This window comes from Eremomyces bilateralis (assembly GCF_010015585.1).
Source record: "Eremomyces bilateralis CBS 781.70 unplaced genomic scaffold P152scaffold_17, whole genome shotgun sequence".
In the NCBI taxonomy this organism is placed as follows: Eukaryota; Fungi; Ascomycota; class Dothideomycetes; order Eremomycetales; family Eremomycetaceae; genus Eremomyces; species Eremomyces bilateralis.
In genome coordinates this window covers 316,165-333,683 of record NW_022985083.1, presented here as the reverse complement: position 1 = coordinate 333,683, position 17,519 = coordinate 316,165, and the positions used below count along the sequence as shown (strand labels likewise).

At 52.5% G+C, this 17,519-nt stretch overlaps 9 protein-coding genes across 9 annotated transcripts; 5 read left to right on the top strand and 4 right to left on the bottom strand.

Moving 5' to 3' along the window:
- The first annotated feature begins 206 nt into the window (after positions 1 to 206).
- On the top strand, positions 207 to 2,552 carry P152DRAFT_460336 (uncharacterized protein). The gene is made up of 5 exons (XM_033679881.1): positions 207 to 542; positions 596 to 736; positions 844 to 883; positions 944 to 1,130; positions 1,180 to 2,552. The coding sequence occupies exons 1-5, from the start codon at positions 497 to 499 to the stop codon at positions 2,206 to 2,208; spliced, it is 1,443 nt and encodes a 480-aa protein (XP_033532270.1). The 5' UTR covers positions 207 to 496; the 3' UTR covers positions 2,209 to 2,552.
- Positions 2,553 to 2,565: 13 nt separating this feature from the next.
- Positions 2,566 to 4,706, bottom strand: P152DRAFT_460335 (kinase-like protein). Its single transcript, XM_033679880.1, has one exon. It carries the CDS (start codon positions 4,636 to 4,638, stop codon positions 2,845 to 2,847), a length of 1,794 nt encoding a protein of 597 aa, XP_033532269.1. The 5' UTR covers positions 4,639 to 4,706; the 3' UTR covers positions 2,566 to 2,844.
- Positions 4,707 to 4,711: 5 nt separating this feature from the next.
- On the bottom strand, positions 4,712 to 5,705 carry P152DRAFT_460334 (uncharacterized protein). The gene has a single exon (XM_033679879.1). The coding sequence runs from the start codon at positions 5,506 to 5,508 to the stop codon at positions 4,747 to 4,749; it is 762 nt and encodes a 253-aa protein (XP_033532268.1). The 5' UTR covers positions 5,509 to 5,705; the 3' UTR covers positions 4,712 to 4,746.
- A 228-nt stretch (positions 5,706 to 5,933) lies between these two features.
- Positions 5,934 to 6,455, top strand: P152DRAFT_400945 (ACN9-domain-containing protein; the record flags this gene model as incomplete). The annotated part of the gene is made up of 3 exons (XM_033676594.1): positions 5,934 to 6,149; positions 6,201 to 6,300; positions 6,367 to 6,455. 3 exons carry the CDS (start codon positions 5,934 to 5,936, stop codon positions 6,453 to 6,455), a joined length of 405 nt encoding a protein of 134 aa, XP_033532267.1.
- P152DRAFT_91617 (uncharacterized protein) lies at positions 6,299 to 7,796 on the top strand. Its single transcript, XM_033683342.1, has 2 exons — positions 6,299 to 6,300; positions 6,367 to 7,796. The coding sequence occupies exon 2, from the start codon at positions 6,483 to 6,485 to the stop codon at positions 7,329 to 7,331; it is 849 nt and encodes a 282-aa protein (XP_033532266.1). The 5' UTR covers positions 6,299 to 6,300; positions 6,367 to 6,482; the 3' UTR covers positions 7,332 to 7,796.
- A 443-nt stretch (positions 7,797 to 8,239) lies between these two features.
- P152DRAFT_460332 (PLP-dependent transferase) lies at positions 8,240 to 9,822 on the top strand. The gene is made up of 2 exons (XM_033679878.1): positions 8,240 to 8,457; positions 8,508 to 9,822. The coding sequence occupies exons 1-2, from the start codon at positions 8,371 to 8,373 to the stop codon at positions 9,645 to 9,647; spliced, it is 1,227 nt and encodes a 408-aa protein (XP_033532265.1). The 5' UTR covers positions 8,240 to 8,370; the 3' UTR covers positions 9,648 to 9,822.
- Positions 9,823 to 10,812: 990 nt separating this feature from the next.
- Positions 10,813 to 14,419, bottom strand: P152DRAFT_475463 (uncharacterized protein; the record flags this gene model as incomplete). Its single annotated transcript, XM_033681423.1, has 5 exons — positions 10,813 to 11,269; positions 11,325 to 11,545; positions 11,593 to 12,060; positions 12,130 to 12,989; positions 13,048 to 14,419. 5 exons carry the CDS (start codon positions 14,417 to 14,419, stop codon positions 10,813 to 10,815), a joined length of 3,378 nt encoding a protein of 1,125 aa, XP_033532264.1.
- A 483-nt stretch (positions 14,420 to 14,902) lies between these two features.
- Positions 14,903 to 16,289, top strand: P152DRAFT_439599 (uncharacterized protein). Its single transcript, XM_033677646.1, has 4 exons — positions 14,903 to 15,046; positions 15,250 to 15,365; positions 15,424 to 15,537; positions 15,594 to 16,289. The coding sequence occupies exons 1-4, from the start codon at positions 15,022 to 15,024 to the stop codon at positions 15,921 to 15,923; spliced, it is 585 nt and encodes a 194-aa protein (XP_033532263.1). The 5' UTR covers positions 14,903 to 15,021; the 3' UTR covers positions 15,924 to 16,289.
- On the bottom strand, positions 16,010 to 17,067 carry P152DRAFT_91402 (uncharacterized protein). The gene is made up of 4 exons (XM_033683341.1): positions 16,962 to 17,067; positions 16,874 to 16,905; positions 16,686 to 16,813; positions 16,010 to 16,590 (listed from the first exon to the last, which is right to left on the bottom strand). The coding sequence occupies exons 2-4, from the start codon at positions 16,894 to 16,896 to the stop codon at positions 16,166 to 16,168; spliced, it is 576 nt and encodes a 191-aa protein (XP_033532262.1). The 5' UTR covers positions 16,897 to 16,905; positions 16,962 to 17,067; the 3' UTR covers positions 16,010 to 16,165.
- Positions 17,068 to 17,519: the final 452 nt, after the last annotated feature.

Here is a 17,519-nt window from a genome sequence, read left to right as displayed (position 1 = left end):
CTGGTAGGAACTTGGGATGTTGTCCATCACTGTACTATATATGTATACTTTAGGTATAGTGCTTCTGACTAAGGCATAATTTGACCAATTAGATAGTGTATTTATAATCCGCACGGTAATGGGCTAACTTGATTGGGTGGTGACTGCCTTGAGGTCATTCATTTACTGCGACCAGTTGTCTGAGTCAAATGACTTGAACCAAATTCACCATATCTTTCATCTTTCACCCCACTTTGACTCTTTCAATTTTAGATTCTTCCACCATCATTCTCTATTAATATCCTTCGTTTTACGATAAGACGTTCGTCTCTTTGGACGAGCGACGCGACACTGCAACCCGAACCAAACAACAACCATCACTTCCGGTTCCCTGGATATCACCAAGTTCACGTATTCCAACGCGTTATCCCTTAGACTTGATTAGACACAATCAACCGACAGTGTAAGCTTCGACGTGCAAATTCCTCTCTAGGGTCATCAGTCGCCCCAAATCCCAATGGCTGTCTGCAAGTTCTTCCTCCAAGGCAATTGCAGGAACGGGAGTAAGACTGCCAGTCCCATTCAAAGCGAAACACTTGTACTCAAATATATCTAGATAATTGTAGGTTTGAGCATCCCGTAGGTCAAGGAGGCTCGAATCAAAACCAAGGTTATGGCCAAGGTCCTTCCTCAGGGGGACGGGGTGGAAGAGGCGGACGAGGTGGACGAGGTGGGCAAAGTGGACAGGGTCCCAGTGGTATGCATATTTCCTGTCTTCACGAATATTGAGCTCGGCGTGCATTCCCACGCATAGATGAGAGATATGCCTTTTTTGTCTTGAATGAAACTCTAATAAATCTATAGGCAGGGGACATGCGGCTTATCAAGCGAACAAAGAGCTCCAGTATATCCGAACCATCACCCTCGATACCATCACCGCATTCTAACCAGGAATCATGCACAGGACCATTATGGATGCAATTCAAGATGATCTAAAATCAAATCGTCCTGAGTGGATCTGCTCTTGCTACGACCCCGAAGGGAAAAGCTCAACCAGGCAACTTATCGATGGGTTGCCTGCCGAACAGAGTCCCGAAGAGCTAAGAGTGCGCTTCTATATGGCTCAGGCAGCCGGGAACCCACAGGCAGGGGTTGGTATTTCTCTCGTAGAAGATGTGCAGGTGCTAATTGATTCATCAGGACGCCGAAGAGAAGCAGCTCGCTGCCGCCGTTAACGAACAAGTTCAAAACATTTTGGGCAATTTGAAAGCGGCTGCAGAGTACGTACTTGGTGGGAAAGACGTCCACCCTAACCGGATTGATATCTGTAACAAAAACACGAGCACCGATCAACCTTTCGCAAAAGGTCGCCGATCCCAGTTCGGAGCATCTAATCAGCCTACTCCCGGGGCGACACCGTTCGGGCAGCCTTCTCCTAGTCCTTTCGGTCAGCAGAATCCCAGCCCATTCGGACAAGCACCAGCAGGACAAACCGGCGGTTTCAATCAGCCTCAAGTCTCCGGGAACTCTTTCGGGCAACCTGCATTCGGTCAAAATGCCGGTGGACTCCCACAGGGGCCTTTCGGTCAACAGCAACAACAGCAACAACAGTCTAGCCCTTTCGCAAACACGGCGATGGATAACGCCCCATCACAATTCCAACCTCAACCTCAACCACAACCACAACCACCCGCAACCGGTTTCGGACTCCCCGCTCCATTCGTGACTCCAGCCGCAGATCCGAATCAAAATGCCTTCGGCCAACCAGTTCCTAGCCCAGCTGCTCCTTTCGCACAACCTGCGATTAGCCCAACCCCCAGCGGCTTCGGTCAGCCTATAATCAACCATCATACCAACGCACTCGCCCAACCTACACCCACGGCGGAACAATTCCAGGGAGGCCAGCGGAATTCAAACGCCACATACAACGCAGCTGGCCAGCTCCACACTTGGCACGGCCAACCGGTGAGATGGGAAAATGGTCAGCCCTACTACCTTGATCCAGCGACGGGCAAAATCACTCACGTCTTCCACCCGAATGGAACCCCTGCTGCGTTCAATCAATATGCGGCTCCCACAGAAGAAGAGATCGCGAATGCCGGAGGCATAGAGAAGCTGGGGGCAATCTATCAACAAGCCATCCAAGGGGGAGGATGGGTGAACGACCAGGGGAGGATCCTTGTCCCTGAGATGCCCCCAAAACCTGAGTGGTCTGGTTGGAATGCTTGAGCGTGCTAGGAAACGTGATGATGCACATGGAGTGCAAAATTGGGATTCATGGCAGTGCCAGAAAGTTGGCACGGCATGGTGCGGGTGTTTTAGGAACGGAGGAACCAGTCTGATTTCGAAATTGGAAGGCCATTTTGTCCAGCACGGCGCGGATGATAGATTCAGCTAGAATGGCTGGGGCCCTGCTCCCGCAAGCGCAAATTTGATAGTTGTTTAAGACATCGCGAGGAGATGCGACGAGATGCGACGAGATGCGACGAGGGGTTTCGGAAGAACAAGGCAATCATAGGCAATTCAATGCTGGTGCCGCCAGCTGACTATATCTCGGCACCAATAGAGATCCAATTCAAATTCGACCAGTCTGATTGAGCTAACTTCAACTATATTCAAAAGAGGGGCCCATTAACATAAAGAGGGAGGTCTGTATGCAGGAGCAGTATCGTACACTGCCGGTATCAGTATATACGTGTGTAAGGGTCGAGCCCTTCGTGTCATCAACTAGGCTCTTGTGCACGAAAGGGGTTGTTTTGATATCTCGATCATCCATGAGGCTTCCACCTGTATAGAGTTACGATACCCAATTTTCAGAAGATTTACAACGATATTAGGAAAACCAATTCTGTCTCAAGACACCCTTCAACGTGGGTTCCCATTCTCATCATGAGTGGTCTCAATCCAGTCAACAATTGGGAAAGTTGTAGTACACAGTTCAAGCATAATTTCCATCCATCGAGTATTTTTATCATTGTCGGTTCCGTTTTTGATCATGGGAACGAGTTCGTTGAATAGCTCCTGTGCTCGAGCCAATAGCGCTTTCTCTGCAATTGGATCACGAAGGGGAACTCCTTGATGCTCGTCGTTACTAAATTGAGATCGAAGGTTGTCGAAATCTATCGGCCTCATGTCGATACAAAACTGCCGTTGGTGAACTTCCCTTCGCAAGTAGTTCAGAAATGTCATGGATTCCGAAGAAAAGGATCCGTCAGCCTTTGTCCAGGGCTTTCGTTTGTGCGCGTAAGCATGGACCCACCAAGCCTTCTTCATTGTCCAGCTGAATTCAGCCACAGTCCAGTAGTCGTCGCCCATCTCCTTTGCTTTGAGATAGTGCGCTTGCGAACCCTTGACCACACGGCCGGCGAAGTCTCGGACGTTCCTTGCACTGCCTCGAAGTACGACATTTGGCTGGAGACAAAGGTTCTTGACTATTTCCAGCCTGTTCGAGTACGCAAATAAGCGACACCCGTACCGGCGAAACCAGACGTCGATGTTGGGCTGGGATGGGTCCAGAGGTTGTCCGTTCCCGATTGGATCCTGATCTAGTCTTAAAATTCCGCCAACCCTATCAGCATGTCGTCGAATCTGCGTTCGATCCGCCAGCTGCTCATCTGTGAGATGATTCGTTCTGTACGGCGTCTCTCTTCTAGCGAGCTCTTGTAGGCACGCTCCGACTGCCCACACATCTGATAATAGTGAATTGCGTATGGTCCGTGACCCGTTTTCGGCATAGTCGACCATCTCTGGAGCCATATAACGATCGGTGCCCCCGCTCCTGACAGTGGATTCTCCTTCAGCCAAAAACGTTGCTAATCCAAAGTCTGCCAAGACGAAACTTTTGCCTAGAGGACTCCGACTATCGCGTCTGATCAGTATATTGCCTGGTTTGATGTCGCAATGCACCATAGGCTTCCATTCAGTTTCCCTCCCATGATCGCCGCGATCGCCTTCGTGGAGCCATGCAAGAGCTGAGGTTACATGGTAAACGAAAAACATGAGTTCGAATTCCGGGATAGCTAATCCCTTTGATCGGCACTGCACATCCAGCCAATCAGCACAACTCCCAAGGTTGCAATATTCTGTGACTATAACACTCGATGGGGGATTCCTCGTGTCAGGGTGCGGTTGATGTGTGCAATGCCCGAAGAATTCGAGTACCAGTGCATGCCGCTCTTCGTCGCGTCGATTTATTTTATTGGCATGTCTCAGGGCCTTCGCCTCTTGGCGTGCGGCGCGGCTAAACTTGACGAATTTCACCGCGATAACATTTTCTTCGTTTCGTTTCGGTCTGTTCTCGATATAGGTCCACACTTCTCCAAATCCACCACTTCCGACCTTTCGATCGGATCGAAAACTCCTCAGGTTTTCTGCTGTCCTCCGTTGCCCCATATTCCATGGTCTCAGCGGCGGGACGGGGGGGGACATGTAAGTAATATTATTCATGATCGAGATTGGAGGTCGGGGCCATTCAACCAGAGGATGAGTACACCGTTCGTGGGAAGCGTATGTTCCTCGCTGTAGCTTGAGAGTGCTTGCCGGCTGCTCTTTGCATAATATGGGCTTGACAATGTCCTGCATCGCATCAATGCTTCTTTGACAGTCGAAGCCAAGCCATACTAAACAGTATGAAAGACTGTTACTCGGAATGATTTCCATTAGCACTCTGGCATTGCCGCATCCAGCGACACGTCTCCGTGGACTGCCCCACGCAATGAATATGAGAGTGTGCACCGTCCGAAAATCCCCTTGCGATCTCCATTTAGCTCATCCAGCCCTACTAACTCGCAGAACAACCAGTTTTTCCCATCCTGCTTTCTTGCCGCTGGAGGAGACGATCTCCACTTCCCAGGAAGGGCCCCATGCCTTCACATGGGATTGTACCTCTCTTGGTCGATTCTGGGCGCACAATAGTATATATGCCACTCCATGAGCTCTGTGGAGGACCCGGGGGAGATCTTCAAGGAGACGGTTCGTGACCTCCATTCCATCTACCCCGCCAGCATATGATAAGGAAAGGAAATGCGATTCATCATCAAACGATACCGGGGCTTCATTTACCGGATCTGGAAATAGACTAGCTTTACGCTCCGGCACCTCGGAAGTGGGCACGTATGGCGGATTGAAAATCAGAACGTCCACGCTATTCGCTTTGAGGCATGACAAAAGATCCGCGTTGAGGGAGTTGAGGAACAAAGAACGTTTCTCCCCAAGGCTGCTTGCGGAATCAATGGCCTTCAGAACCGTGTTCGAGGTTGAATGACAAGCGAAAACATTGAGATCGGAACTTAGAAACATGGAGTCTGAACGACCGAAAATATGATTGGCATGTGCAGCCACAAAGGCAAGCACAACGCCTGATCCGCTACCGACCTCCATAATCAGAGGTGGAGGGGATGTCTTGAATCTTTCAGAGAGAAACTTTATCTCCGAGCTTGCTGATAGAGTATCAAGTAGCAAGAATGAATCTTCAGCTGGCTCATAGACTCGATTGAAATTGACATGACTCGTAGAGGGAGTAGGAAGCATTGTCTCGAGATTGAACAAAGAAATGTCCGGCAAACAGATGTCCTATTATTGTTGGCTTTAGGATTGGATGTCGACTCCTTAGTGGCATCAGAGGAAAATATGTAGATGTGGGGCAACGCTGAATCCTACTAATATATCTGTGTAGAAACAACTTGAATAGGTAGGTTGGTATGGTAGGCACTGGTAAGCTTGTGGAGATGATGGATGTCGTTGAAGGATGTTAATATTTGATAATTAAATGCCGTGAAGGGAGCCACAGATTGGACCAATCGGATCTCAGCAATTCTATAATCACGTGATACTCGGTGCTTCCCCCAACCTCGGTGCATTGCTTCATGTATTCCTGATGAAAAGTTGTTGGAATCATGAATCATCTTAATAATAAAAGAGAAAATTCACCTTCTTGGACAAGTCAATCGTGAACCATGAGACCAAGTCTGAAGACGATGGCCACCGCAGCATCGGCTGCTCAATTGGCCACTGCAAGATCCTCTGTAGCGCTGCTGCCACCGATCCCCTTATACCGACGGATTCTTCGGGCTCATCGCCGGAAGCTACATCCAGACATGCGGATGCTGGGAGATCAGTATGTCAAAAGCGAGTTTCGGGCTCACAAAACCGTCGAAAACCCCGTGCATATAGTTGGTCACCTGTCCATGAATACTCCCTAAGTGTTTGCTGACCTTGGCAAGATCGGGTTCCTCTCCGAATGGCAGCAATATGCCCAAGCCCTCGAAGGAGAGTCCTGGCGAGAAGAGAAATTAGATCAGGGGAAAATGGCGAAGATGAGTGGTGAGTCGGCCTTACCACCCAAGCCATCGAAAGGCGTTCTTTCTTGTACTGACACAGGATACGTAGACGAGCAACTTGTTCAGCTCTACGACCTCATGCAGACGATCCACAACCCTTCACCCGATGACAATAGTTCAGGCACCGAATCGAAGTGAACTATCATCACCAAGCCTATCGTTACCATGCCAGGATTACGATCGTTTCGCACCCGGCTGCGCAGGTCACGGACTGACAACTATTCGACGAGGGGAAGACTCATACAGTCACCGAAAGTAATACGATGCACGGCCAACGTCGAACCCCGAGCTAGGAAGATAGCGACGCTCCCTACAAACATACGCCATCCATTCATCGGCCAAAAACTCAACCTTGCGTATAAAAGAGGCCCTCCTAAGGTCGAGTTGCGCTCTCCGATTTCGATATTCCGATCCGTGCCCCCAGCATGTTGGTGTAGCATCGAAGTTTGTCCACGCTGTGCCGAAGCTGAAACATTCGAACAACTTCATTGGGTATCAGGACTCTGGATTGGTCCCCTTCGCATTCCCATCCATCCAGTGGATGGGCATCACCACGTGTGCAAGATCCATCTCTTCATCAGCGGTCAGTTGTGGAGGACGGGTATCGGCGATTTTCTCTGGAAGTCCGCCGACAACGTAGCGATACAAGGCGATCACATATTCTTCCTATCCCCGGACGCTCGAGGTGAATTGTTGTCATACTGGGCAAGATATCAGCCGATCCTCGATCCGGACGGTCCACATTGCCGCGCCCTGGACGCATCTGAGCGGAACACCATCGAACTCCCTTGGCGACCTGCGAATTTTTTAGTGGTACCACGGCTAACCATATACGATTCCAAAACCGAGGATCCGGCTCCAATACAACCGAGAACCGCCGTCGAAGCAGAGCAACCGTACGGTACATACGGAGATGTGTGTCGTAGAACGAATTTCTTCACGTATATGTGGCCATCAGTGGCTATCGATCCAGAGTTCCTGCGCCCGAGGCCTGGATCTGATAAGCTGCCCTAAATTTTGGCCCACCAACACGATCCGCGTGCACTCGCTCGGTGGACCCCCGAAGGCCTCATACCTGTGTCCGCGATGCGCGATGGGGGGCTATGATCCAAGGTTTATTAGGATGTACACCCCGAGGAGAGGCATACGCATTGGGTTGGGCCCACGCAAGGAGGATTCGGGATTCGACGTGCCATGTAACATCACATAGAGTATTCGACCTAGGTATTCTTCCATTTTTCAACAGTCATTATAACATGGACTTGGTATCGCTCTCTTTGCTTTTGGAGATCGGGATTGCTCCCGGATGTTTCTTGTTAATACTGGTATCGTTCTTCATCCCCAGAGCATTATGGAGAAATGCCGGTAATTGAATAGTAGCAATCGGAGGAATGGTAAATTGGTCAGCGTTCAAAGCCCAGGAGGTCCACGGCTCCGGTTCTCTATATCCGTATTCCCCAAGTTCTTCGTAGGGCTGAACTTAGTCGTGTGGCGAATTTATTTATTCGAGACTTCGGATAGGAAAAAATTGGTCATCATATATGCTAGAGACCTTTCCAACGGGGTACATGACTCCATGACCAACTATCCCAGTGATATTGCTACCTAATAGTACGTAGTATTTGCCGCTCACATCTCTTGAGCTCGGCTAAACAGGTCCGAATCCCCAGATTTCCCGGGATTCCACGTGGGTGCAAGTGGCATAAAATGGTGTGATGTGATGGTAGCGTACCATACCGTGATGGATGATGCGGCGAATACCAAGCACTATCATCGACTTTTCCCCCAATATAAATAGAGACTGCGCACAATTGGGGGGCAAGCTAATTAAATTAAGTCAATACAACTCTTGGGGTGGTATTTTTGTTCGAACATCTCGTTTACCGATTTATTATTTATCCCAAGTCTTGCGGTTTTCTATTGTCAAATATTTTCAAAAAGTCCTAGGGTATATATGAGATTCGCATACAATACCAAAGTTGTTTCAGCGGCGTAGAATGTTGTCCAAGGAGCAGATTAGTCCAAGTCGAGCGGATGAGGTAGCAGAGGTACAATGAATGCCCCAATCGTCCCAGTCAAGATCAAAGGACTGTGTACTTCGGTGAATAAATTTCTGAACGAAGTACCGAGGCCTTATTCAGTCTGTGGTCGATAATTTATATTGATATCGCATTGCTAACAAGTTACCAGGTCTTGACGCGACTGCAACAACTGATAATTCCATTCATTCAAACGGCGGACGAGGATACCAAAGTCATCCCATCCGGTCAAGGCCTGACAATACCAGTCTCCACTCCCGGCTCCCTCCGCTATAGCCTCGAGGACCCGGACCTGGCCCCGTCTCGTAACGGCGTCACGAACGGCATTACTGACACAAACACCCCCATCTCCCACCGTACTACCCTCGTCGAACCCCACCCCTCCCCCTCCATCACCTCCCTCCTCAACCTCTCCCTCCCCACCACTGGCACCGGCCCCCCCGGCCTCACCTCCCTAGCACGCCTCCTCCTCTCCTACTCTGTCAACACCTTCAGCCCCGGCTTCCTCGACAAGCTCTACGCTGCCACCAACGCCCCGGGCCTCGCCGCCGAGCTCCTCCTCGCTACCCTCAACACCAACCTGCACGTCGCCCACGTGTCGCCCGCGCTCACCGAAGTCGAGCGGACGACTAGCTTCGCGCTCGCGAAGCTCGTCGGCTGGGACCGCGATGCCGTGGATGCGGAGGGGAACCGCCCCTTTCGGTTCGCTGGCGGGGTCGCGCAGAATGGTGGCAGTGCGAGCAATCAGTTGGCGATGTTGATTGCGAAGGTGACGATGTTTCCGGAGACGAAGGAGGGGGGGAACGGCGCGGTGCCGGGGGGGAAGAGGTTGGTGGTATTGACGAGCGAGCATGGGCATTATAGTGTGGAGAAGGCGTGTGTGATGGCGGGGTTGGGGTCTGGGGCCGTTCGGACGGTGAAGGTGGATGAGCGGGGGAGGATTATTGTGGAGGAGTTGGAGAAGGAGATTGCTGCGGCGAAGGAGAGGGGAGAACTGCCGTTTTTCGTGAATGCGACAGCTGGGACGACGGTGTTGGGGAGTTTTGATCCTATCGGGGAGATCGCGAAGGTCGCGCGGAGAGAGGGATTGTGGTGCCATGTTGATGGGTCGTGGGGTGGTCCAGTGCTGTTTTCGGAGAAGTTGCGAAAGGGAAGACTTGATGGGATAGAGGATGTGGATAGCATGGCTATCACGCCTCATAAGATGCTCGGAGTACCGGTTACCTGTAGTTTCCTGGTTGGCAGGGACTTGAGGTTATTCAAGGCTGCAAGCACGCTCAAGGCAGGATAGTAAGTCTGAACAGTGTCCGTCCATGGGACCACCTCCCCTAACTCATCACAGCTTATTCCACAACGAGGAAGAAGAGTCCGGCGAGTTCTACGATCTAGCAGACCTAACGCCCCAATGCGGACGAAAAGGCGACGCCCTGAAACTCTTCCTCGGCTGGAATTACTACGGCACGTCCGGATACGCGAAACTCCTCGAGGACGCCTTCGACGTTGCTGGCCACTTATACGAGCTCCTGTCCGAACGGAAGAATTTTGTCCTGATCTCGCAGAAGCCGCTGCCGTGTCTGCAGGTGTGCTTCTACTGGGCGAAAGACGGAGAGCTCAGTGCGGATGAGGACTATAACGGACGGCTTAGCGCGGAGATTGTGAGAAGGCTAGTTGAGCGAGGCTTCATGGTGGATTATGCGCCGGGGCCTAACGGCAAGTTTATTAGAGTGGTGGTCGCTAGAGATACTAGAAGGGGAACAGTGGAAGGGCTGGTGAAGGCAATAGAGGTTGTGGCGAAGGATGTAGAGATCTAGACGTGTAGATTGGACCATACCGTATATATATTGCCACTTCTTGGATACCAAAGTGTAGGTCACCTCAAGAGACCCAATATATAATACACTGATCGATTCGCATTGCTTTGTTTATGTACAGCCCACTGACTCGCGATGCATTGACTACCAAGCCAAGGATCCCTCTCCTCACTTGTTCGTGCATCTCCGAGCATGAAAAGCATCGTAAATCAATCCAGGATCGTCTACCATCGATAAAGCGCGCGTAAACTCGCTCGCCATCAAGGACGACGGAATATCGCAAAAAGCCGCCGATTCAGAATATCCGCTTGTTCGCCCAACGCCGCAGGGGAAACGTCCCCAAAATCTTCTCGCCCATGCCGTGTCGATCGACCGTTCATGATCCATCCAACCCCAGAAACGCAAATCGGAGCGCGACGGTGCTCAAACACCAGGAGATGTCGACGACCAAGAGGTCTCGAGCGACGCCATGCGGGGATGCGAACCGTCCGATGAAAATGCCCAACCCAATGCAGGATATTGAAAAAAACCATCACGCCCACGAGGGACCGGAAGGCCTGGGTCCCTCTCTCACGTAGCCAACGGAAACATCGCACAAGAAATCCGCACATCGCAGAACGCCGCGGGTCCGATTCGACCGCCTCATCACATGCTCTCCGGGCTCATCATGCCCATAACACTCCCATCATCGTGCGCCGAGTCCACCGCCGGCTCCTTCGGCTCCGGCATCTTCAACTGCATCCGGCCCGCCACCTTATTCGCCGTCTTGGTGATCCCGTTGGTGGACGGCTGCGCGCCCGCGCCCCCACCGGCATCGTCCTTGCCTTCTTCGAGCTTGCGCTTTTTCTTCGCTAGCTGCTGTTGCTCGCGGATCGGGCGCTTCCGCGGACTGGTGATCTTGCCCGTGGGCGGCAGTCGGGGTTTGGGGAAGCGCTGCTTGGGGGGTAGGTCGTCGTCTTCGATGAGCGACTGGTTGCCGTTGGCGCGCAGCTTGTCTTGGAAGAAGCCGTGGATGAGGCCGATTTCGTCGGTGATATTTTCGGCGGTGATGGGCTTGAAGGCGTCGGGTTGGGGTAAGGTTTCGCCGGTCATTGGGGTTGTGCTGCGGGTGGGCGTTAGATAGAGTTGATGGCGGTATCGTAGGAATTGACACGTACGTTGCGTTTTGGCTCTGGTAACCCTGGTGAAGACGACTGCTGAGAAGATGCAAAGGAACCGAAAGAGTGCTGAGACCGAACTCGCGATCGAGTCCAAGCTCCTTAAACCCGAAGAAGTCTTCGCCGATGTCCTCGGCGAAATCTCCACCGACGAACTGTTCACTGCCATCGTTAAAGGCTCCTGCGCCGTCGGGTCCATGCGTGGGGTCGATTGCAGGACGCTGCATATGTTAGTTGTTGCCGTTTTTGAATATTCACCGTAACTTACGAGAAGCTCCGCAAGATGCGCCTTCATTCGCTCGTGGCTCACTCCCAATTTGACACCAAGCCGCTCCATCTCGTCCTTCGCATAGGTGTCAAGTTGACCGACATCCATGCCATTTACATCCAACGTGTGCAGAAGGATTTCTTCATCCGTGAACCGGGGTTGAGCGATCAGTTCGCTTTCCGATCCAGCAGGTGCTGGGACTTTGACTTGAGGAGTCTCTTTGTAGACATTGAGGGTTTTGACGAGGTTCTTGAAATAGTCCCCGGCTAGATCGGTCACAGCATCGAGCGCGGAGGGCTGATAATCTTCGAATCCGGCATGGAAGAAGATCTTGGCGACGCTCCGTTGCATGGCGGCACGGCATACTTCGGGGCTCATGACCGGCCCATCATCAGATACAACGTGAGTCCCGATGTCCGCCTCGCGGAAAGGAATCGGATCATATTTCTGGAACTGATTTTGATAGATCTGTGATGTCATCAGCAACTACTTCAATTTCGAGCAGCTGAAGATAGTATTTTACTGAGCCGAACATACCTGGGCCTGTTGTTGCATCTGCTTCACGATGCCGATCTTAGCGCACACCCTCCGAGTGTCTTGAATCTGCTTCATATTGGCATCCATTTTCTTGGTCAGTGCGCTTTCGGGAGCGGTAAACGTGCCCGGAGGTACAACACGAAGGCATTCTTCAGCTTGGTCAACGACTTGGCCATCCGCGTCAACTTCCCACTTTAGTCGATCGTCGAGATCCGGGATTGCGGAAACGACGTCGTAATAGTCCGGGAGAGCGAGCTCTTCCTCCTCTTCGATGCCTTCGGCGAGCGTTTCGCCCGACATTCCCGGCGTGGACTCTTTTGCTTCCGCTTGCACGCTGAGATCGGTCGGCTCACCCTCTTGGCTTGCAATCTTACGACCGCGCAGCCACCTTCTCATTCCGGCCCTGCTACGGAGGAGCGCTGGTTCCTCAGGGTTAATTTCATTCCCGCGAAAAAGACGGTTCCTCTCGGCTGCAGCCAAGGCTCGCGCCTTCTTGGTCACTTGCTTCCATGTCTTATACTCGGCATCATCAATGTCAGCGTCATCGATATGACCGGTTTGCACATCGTTGAAGGAGCTCGCCCCGCCGTCGGCATCGGAACCATCAACCTGGCTACCGGTTACGCCATGGGGGCCTAATGGGGTCAGTGTCCCAGGAGGCGGCGTGGTGAACCCGTTCTCCACTGGTGCATCGGAATCTGCTCGAAGGAATTCGTTCTTTAGAGTAGGTGGAACGGATGGCTTGGTCTCAGTCGCTGGAGTCTCTTCGCTTCCACCTGGAGGGGCTTTTCGCGCAGCAGTGCTTCCCTTTTTGCCTTTACTGGGCGCTTTTCTGCCGCGTGACGCCATGATGGGTTCCTCTGGAATTACGGTGTCAGCAACACGGGTCAGAGATATATCAGAGCATGTGAAAAGTACCGTCGTCGCTATCCTCAACGCCATCGATATCCACATCACCGTTCTGCTGCCGCCGCTCCTCAGCTTCGACTTCGGCACGATCGCGGATCGTGATGTCCGGGATGAGCCTGACGAGATTATCGGTCTGCTTGCGCATGTAGGTGGCCTTCTTCCGCAGGAAGTGGTTCGGATCTTGGTTGTATTTCAAGCAGTTGGACCAGATGAGGTACAGGTCATCCACAAACTCTTTCTTGGACTTGTACTGAAGCTGCTTCAACTTCTTCAACATCGTCCCGACGTCCATCGGAGTTTTAATGATGTTGTAGTAGTCCGGTGCATCGCGCTTATTCACGCGCTGCAGGAAAGGGGCGGCATGCTCGGTCTGTGCTTTGAGCTCGATGAGGACCCGCTCCGCCGCCTCGTATAGCTCTTCCTGGCCGACCTTATCCTCGTTCGCCCACTTACTCCTGTTTTTCCGCACTTCGTTGATGAGGGTTCGCAGTTGGGCGTCGTTTGCTCGGACGATCCCCCGCTTGGCATCGATCCTTTTGATGAGATGCTTCAGGGTCAAACTAGAAGCGCCCAGGTTTGAGCTACTCAAGGACCCGCCTTGGTGCGCGGCATTGTCTCCGGATGCGCCAGCTCCCGCCTGCTGTCCCGACATCTCTTTCTCGATCTGCCGATCCAGCTCATCCAGCTTCTGTTGTTCCAGCATCGCATCTCGGTCGGTTTCCAGGGTGTAGTATAAAGTGAAACAACTCCGCTTCGCCGCCTCCTCCGCCTTCTTCTTATCTTGCTCTAACCGCTTGCGTAGTTCATCTTGTAGCTTGCTCTGATCTTGCACAGCCTGCTCCGCAGCCGCACTCGACGATGACGCAACTCGAACCATTGGCGAACCGAACCCGTGGAAGACGTTGTTGGGCAGTTTCCCTTTCGTATGCAGCGGCGATAAGGGGGATTTCTTGATTGACTCGCCCTCTTCGTCCTCCTCGTCGTCTCCATAGTCGTCCTCATCAATTGTCCGTGCGGCCTTCTTCGCGGGTCTTGATGATGCCTCCGCATGTCCATTCTGTCCATTCGGTAAACTTCCCTCCATTTCGTCCGCACTTCGCTTTTTCGACACGACCGTCTCGCCGCGACACAGTGCGAACAAACGCGCTTCGGATTGCGCATATCGGTCCCGGAACTGCGCATACCGGGGGTCCTCTTCCCCTAATCCCTCTGCCCCCGTGCCGGCACTGGTGGAGCCCGGGCCCGAATGGATGATCGCATCGTTCAGGATCGGCGTCCGAATTCTGGGGGGTCCGGAGAAGGAGCCCGACTTTCTCACGGCGGAATAATGGGGTTGGCGCGATGCAAGCGATTGCGAGAGGGGATTATTCGCGGTGTACATGCTCCCGACGCAGTGCTTGGCACACCCCTCGCGGAGGTGCAGGGCCCGACAAAGGGCGGCGCTCCAAAGGCGATTCTAGCGAGCGCCGGGCGGAAAAAAGGCTCAGCATTGAAGGGTCATGGGTCGCAGTGATGAGCCAGCAGGATTCGGAGAGGAAAATCGATGGATAAGGGTGGATTCGCGATGGAATAATTGGGGGATCGGGGTATGGGGAACTATGGGTGATGTTGGATGAAGTCGGCGGAGGGTGAGTGACTGACTGAGAGCACACACCAGCGCTGAAGGAGCGTTTTGATTGGTTGTGCCACAACGCCACACTCAGCCACGTCAGGCTCCAAGGCACAAGGCTGAATGTCTGGTCAATGTGGTCATACGTCGTGCAGCTCATCACCACATCACACCTGGATCTCTTGTCGTGTGGCATCGTCCTATCCTCCTGCTAGCTCCTCTCCTCTCAACTCTTAGCCCTTAGTATTCTTGTCGGATCTCCTGCTCCTCTATAGTCTCCTGTCATCCCTCGTCTCTCCCACTCCTACGCCCTTAACTCAATCCGTTCCTATCTATTATGCAGTTATAGGCACCCGCACCTCCACCCGGCCACCATGCGGATACGGACTCAGCCAGCCGGTATGCATTCAAGGATTCAATTCCTCCCGTGACAATCCGTCGATTCGCTATGGTCGAGCATGAATCCGGTGTCAATTCTCCGAAGCGCTATTGTACCTTTTGCGTGTCCATGGGATATATATCGTTACATTCACTCCCGTCCTTCAGCCTCACGATAACCTGCACAATACCATACTAGCCAGTTGCTAACCGTCCATGCATAGTCGGATTCGTCGTCTTGCTCTTCATCGCGGGCTACTTAGGCCTCGCACCGAATCAGATCCCCGAGTATAAGGGCAGCGACAAAGTCCTCCATTTCCTCACCTTCTTCATATTAACAGTACGCTGTTCCCTCCGAGTTAAACCCCCCGCGAGCCGAAAACTTACCTGTCACTCAGCTATGCTTCTATTGGACCATCGAAACAAATCGCCGGCGCACATTGCAGCTCACCATCGCCGTATGCCCCGCCCTGCTTGGCATCGGATCCGAATTCATCCAGGCCGCCCTTCCTGTAAGCCCCCACACCCTACCTCTCTGCATCGTGAAACTAAACCCCAACCCCTCCAGAATGGCCGCACCTTCGACCTCTACGATATTGTCGCCAACATCCTCGGCTCTGGCCTCGCCATCGCCCTGAGCACCTGGTACCACCTGCGCATGCTCGAGCGGAAACGCCAAGCGAAAGGCTACCAGCCCGCGCCCGGCGAGGAAGAAGACCTCGAGCTTGGGGAGCGCGTCGGATCGCCGGCAGCACCGCGCGCCCCGACGCTGGAGGAGGAGGTGGATAATTGGGATGAGAATGCGGAGGATTGGGAGGAGGATGAGCATGTGACAGGGGAGACTCTGGCGGGCGCGGCGGATGAGGGTGGAGCGCTGCCGCAGAAGAGGAGTGATTGATGATGGGATATGTGTCTTCCTGTATGATAAATCGAATGGATGTTACGGTTATGTTTTTCTTGTATGTTCTGGCTCATAATCGGCTGGTTATTCGTGCATGGGGAGACGGGATTCCGGTATGGGCTTCACAAAATGCGTCTCCAACACATCCCAATAATCACTCACACATGGATAGGTTCATCAAGCATGAGCCAGTTGCGATGAATTTACATATTCAGTGCTAACCATGCAATGTCCATCCCTCATTCATTTTTGAAGGAACCATGCCGTGCAATATCAGATTTTGTAAACCCCACACAGACATGGGAGACCCAACGCCTCAATGATGAATGATCCGTCATTCCCTCTCCACCCTCATTTACGCACCGACAGCACCCGGGACACCACCGGCAGCCTTTGCAGCCTGCGTCGGGGTGACCTTCTTTCCGTCCTTGTTGTATCGGACTCGTGGCGGGGGAGCACGGTTGCGGCGACCTTCCCGGGAGCGGACACTGGAGCCAATTCATTAGTTTAACGTTCCTGGGTGGAATCGTGCCTTGTCGGCGGATTTCAGTGCGAACATACCGGACGATCTTGCCGTGGATGGCGCAGGAGACGCAGTACTGAAGCTTCAGGTACATCTTGGGGACGGTGTATTCGGGGAAGACGGAGGCATCGGAGATATCCCCTATATTTCGCACGGTGGTTAGCGCCGATTCCTCCTCGTGATCAAAAATCCCAGCGACGTTCGCTACGCGGTCGTCCGGGGATGAGCAGGCTTACGAATGGCGGCGGATTCGACCATGTTTCGGATCGTGAATCTCTTGATGGCCTTATCTTTGGGTGTGCATCGGGCGCAGTTGGAGCATCGGATCGGCTTGACGTGGCCGCGGCCCTTCTTGTTACGTCCGCTGCGATCCTGTTAGGCCCTGTTTCGGGTGCTGATAGTCGGGGAGATAGGTTCTGCATACTTGGACGCTCGCTTCTTGACCATGATGGCGGACTATGGCGCGGTCAGCATAGGAATTGAGTCGCTATGGGGAAATCAGAGACACTCACTGTTGATACCTAAGAGCTCGAAATGTCAGGCTCTTAAGATGTCAGAACTGCTAGTGATGGTGTATCGCTTTCGACTTCCTCAATATTGAAGTTGCATGTGTGCCAAGAGTTGAGTCGGTCCTTCGGAAAAATATTGCTTCCGAGGTTCCTGTGAGTCACATGACTGGAAATTACAACACTTTTTTTGTCACATGACCAGGGTCCAGATTGTTTACACCAGGCCCACCAGGCACGCCAGGATCCCTGTCATGTGATTCGCTCTCAATTTCCACTGCAACGTCGAATCCGAGTTTCCTGTTTCTTTTCGTAGGGAGAACTCCCTGCGTGACTAGTTATTATAGTCTGTAATAGCAAGCACTAGAAATTCTGTATCGTAATACGCGTGAGAAGGTAAGGTGATCGGCAACCAAATAAACGCGTCGCGACGCGTCAAGAGCGCACACAACCAGCAACAGGCGAGCATCACGAACCTACACGACTAGTGGCCATCATCTGTGGTAACGACCACTGAAGCCCTATACCATACTACACGTAGGAACCCGGGCAATAGAAAGGACT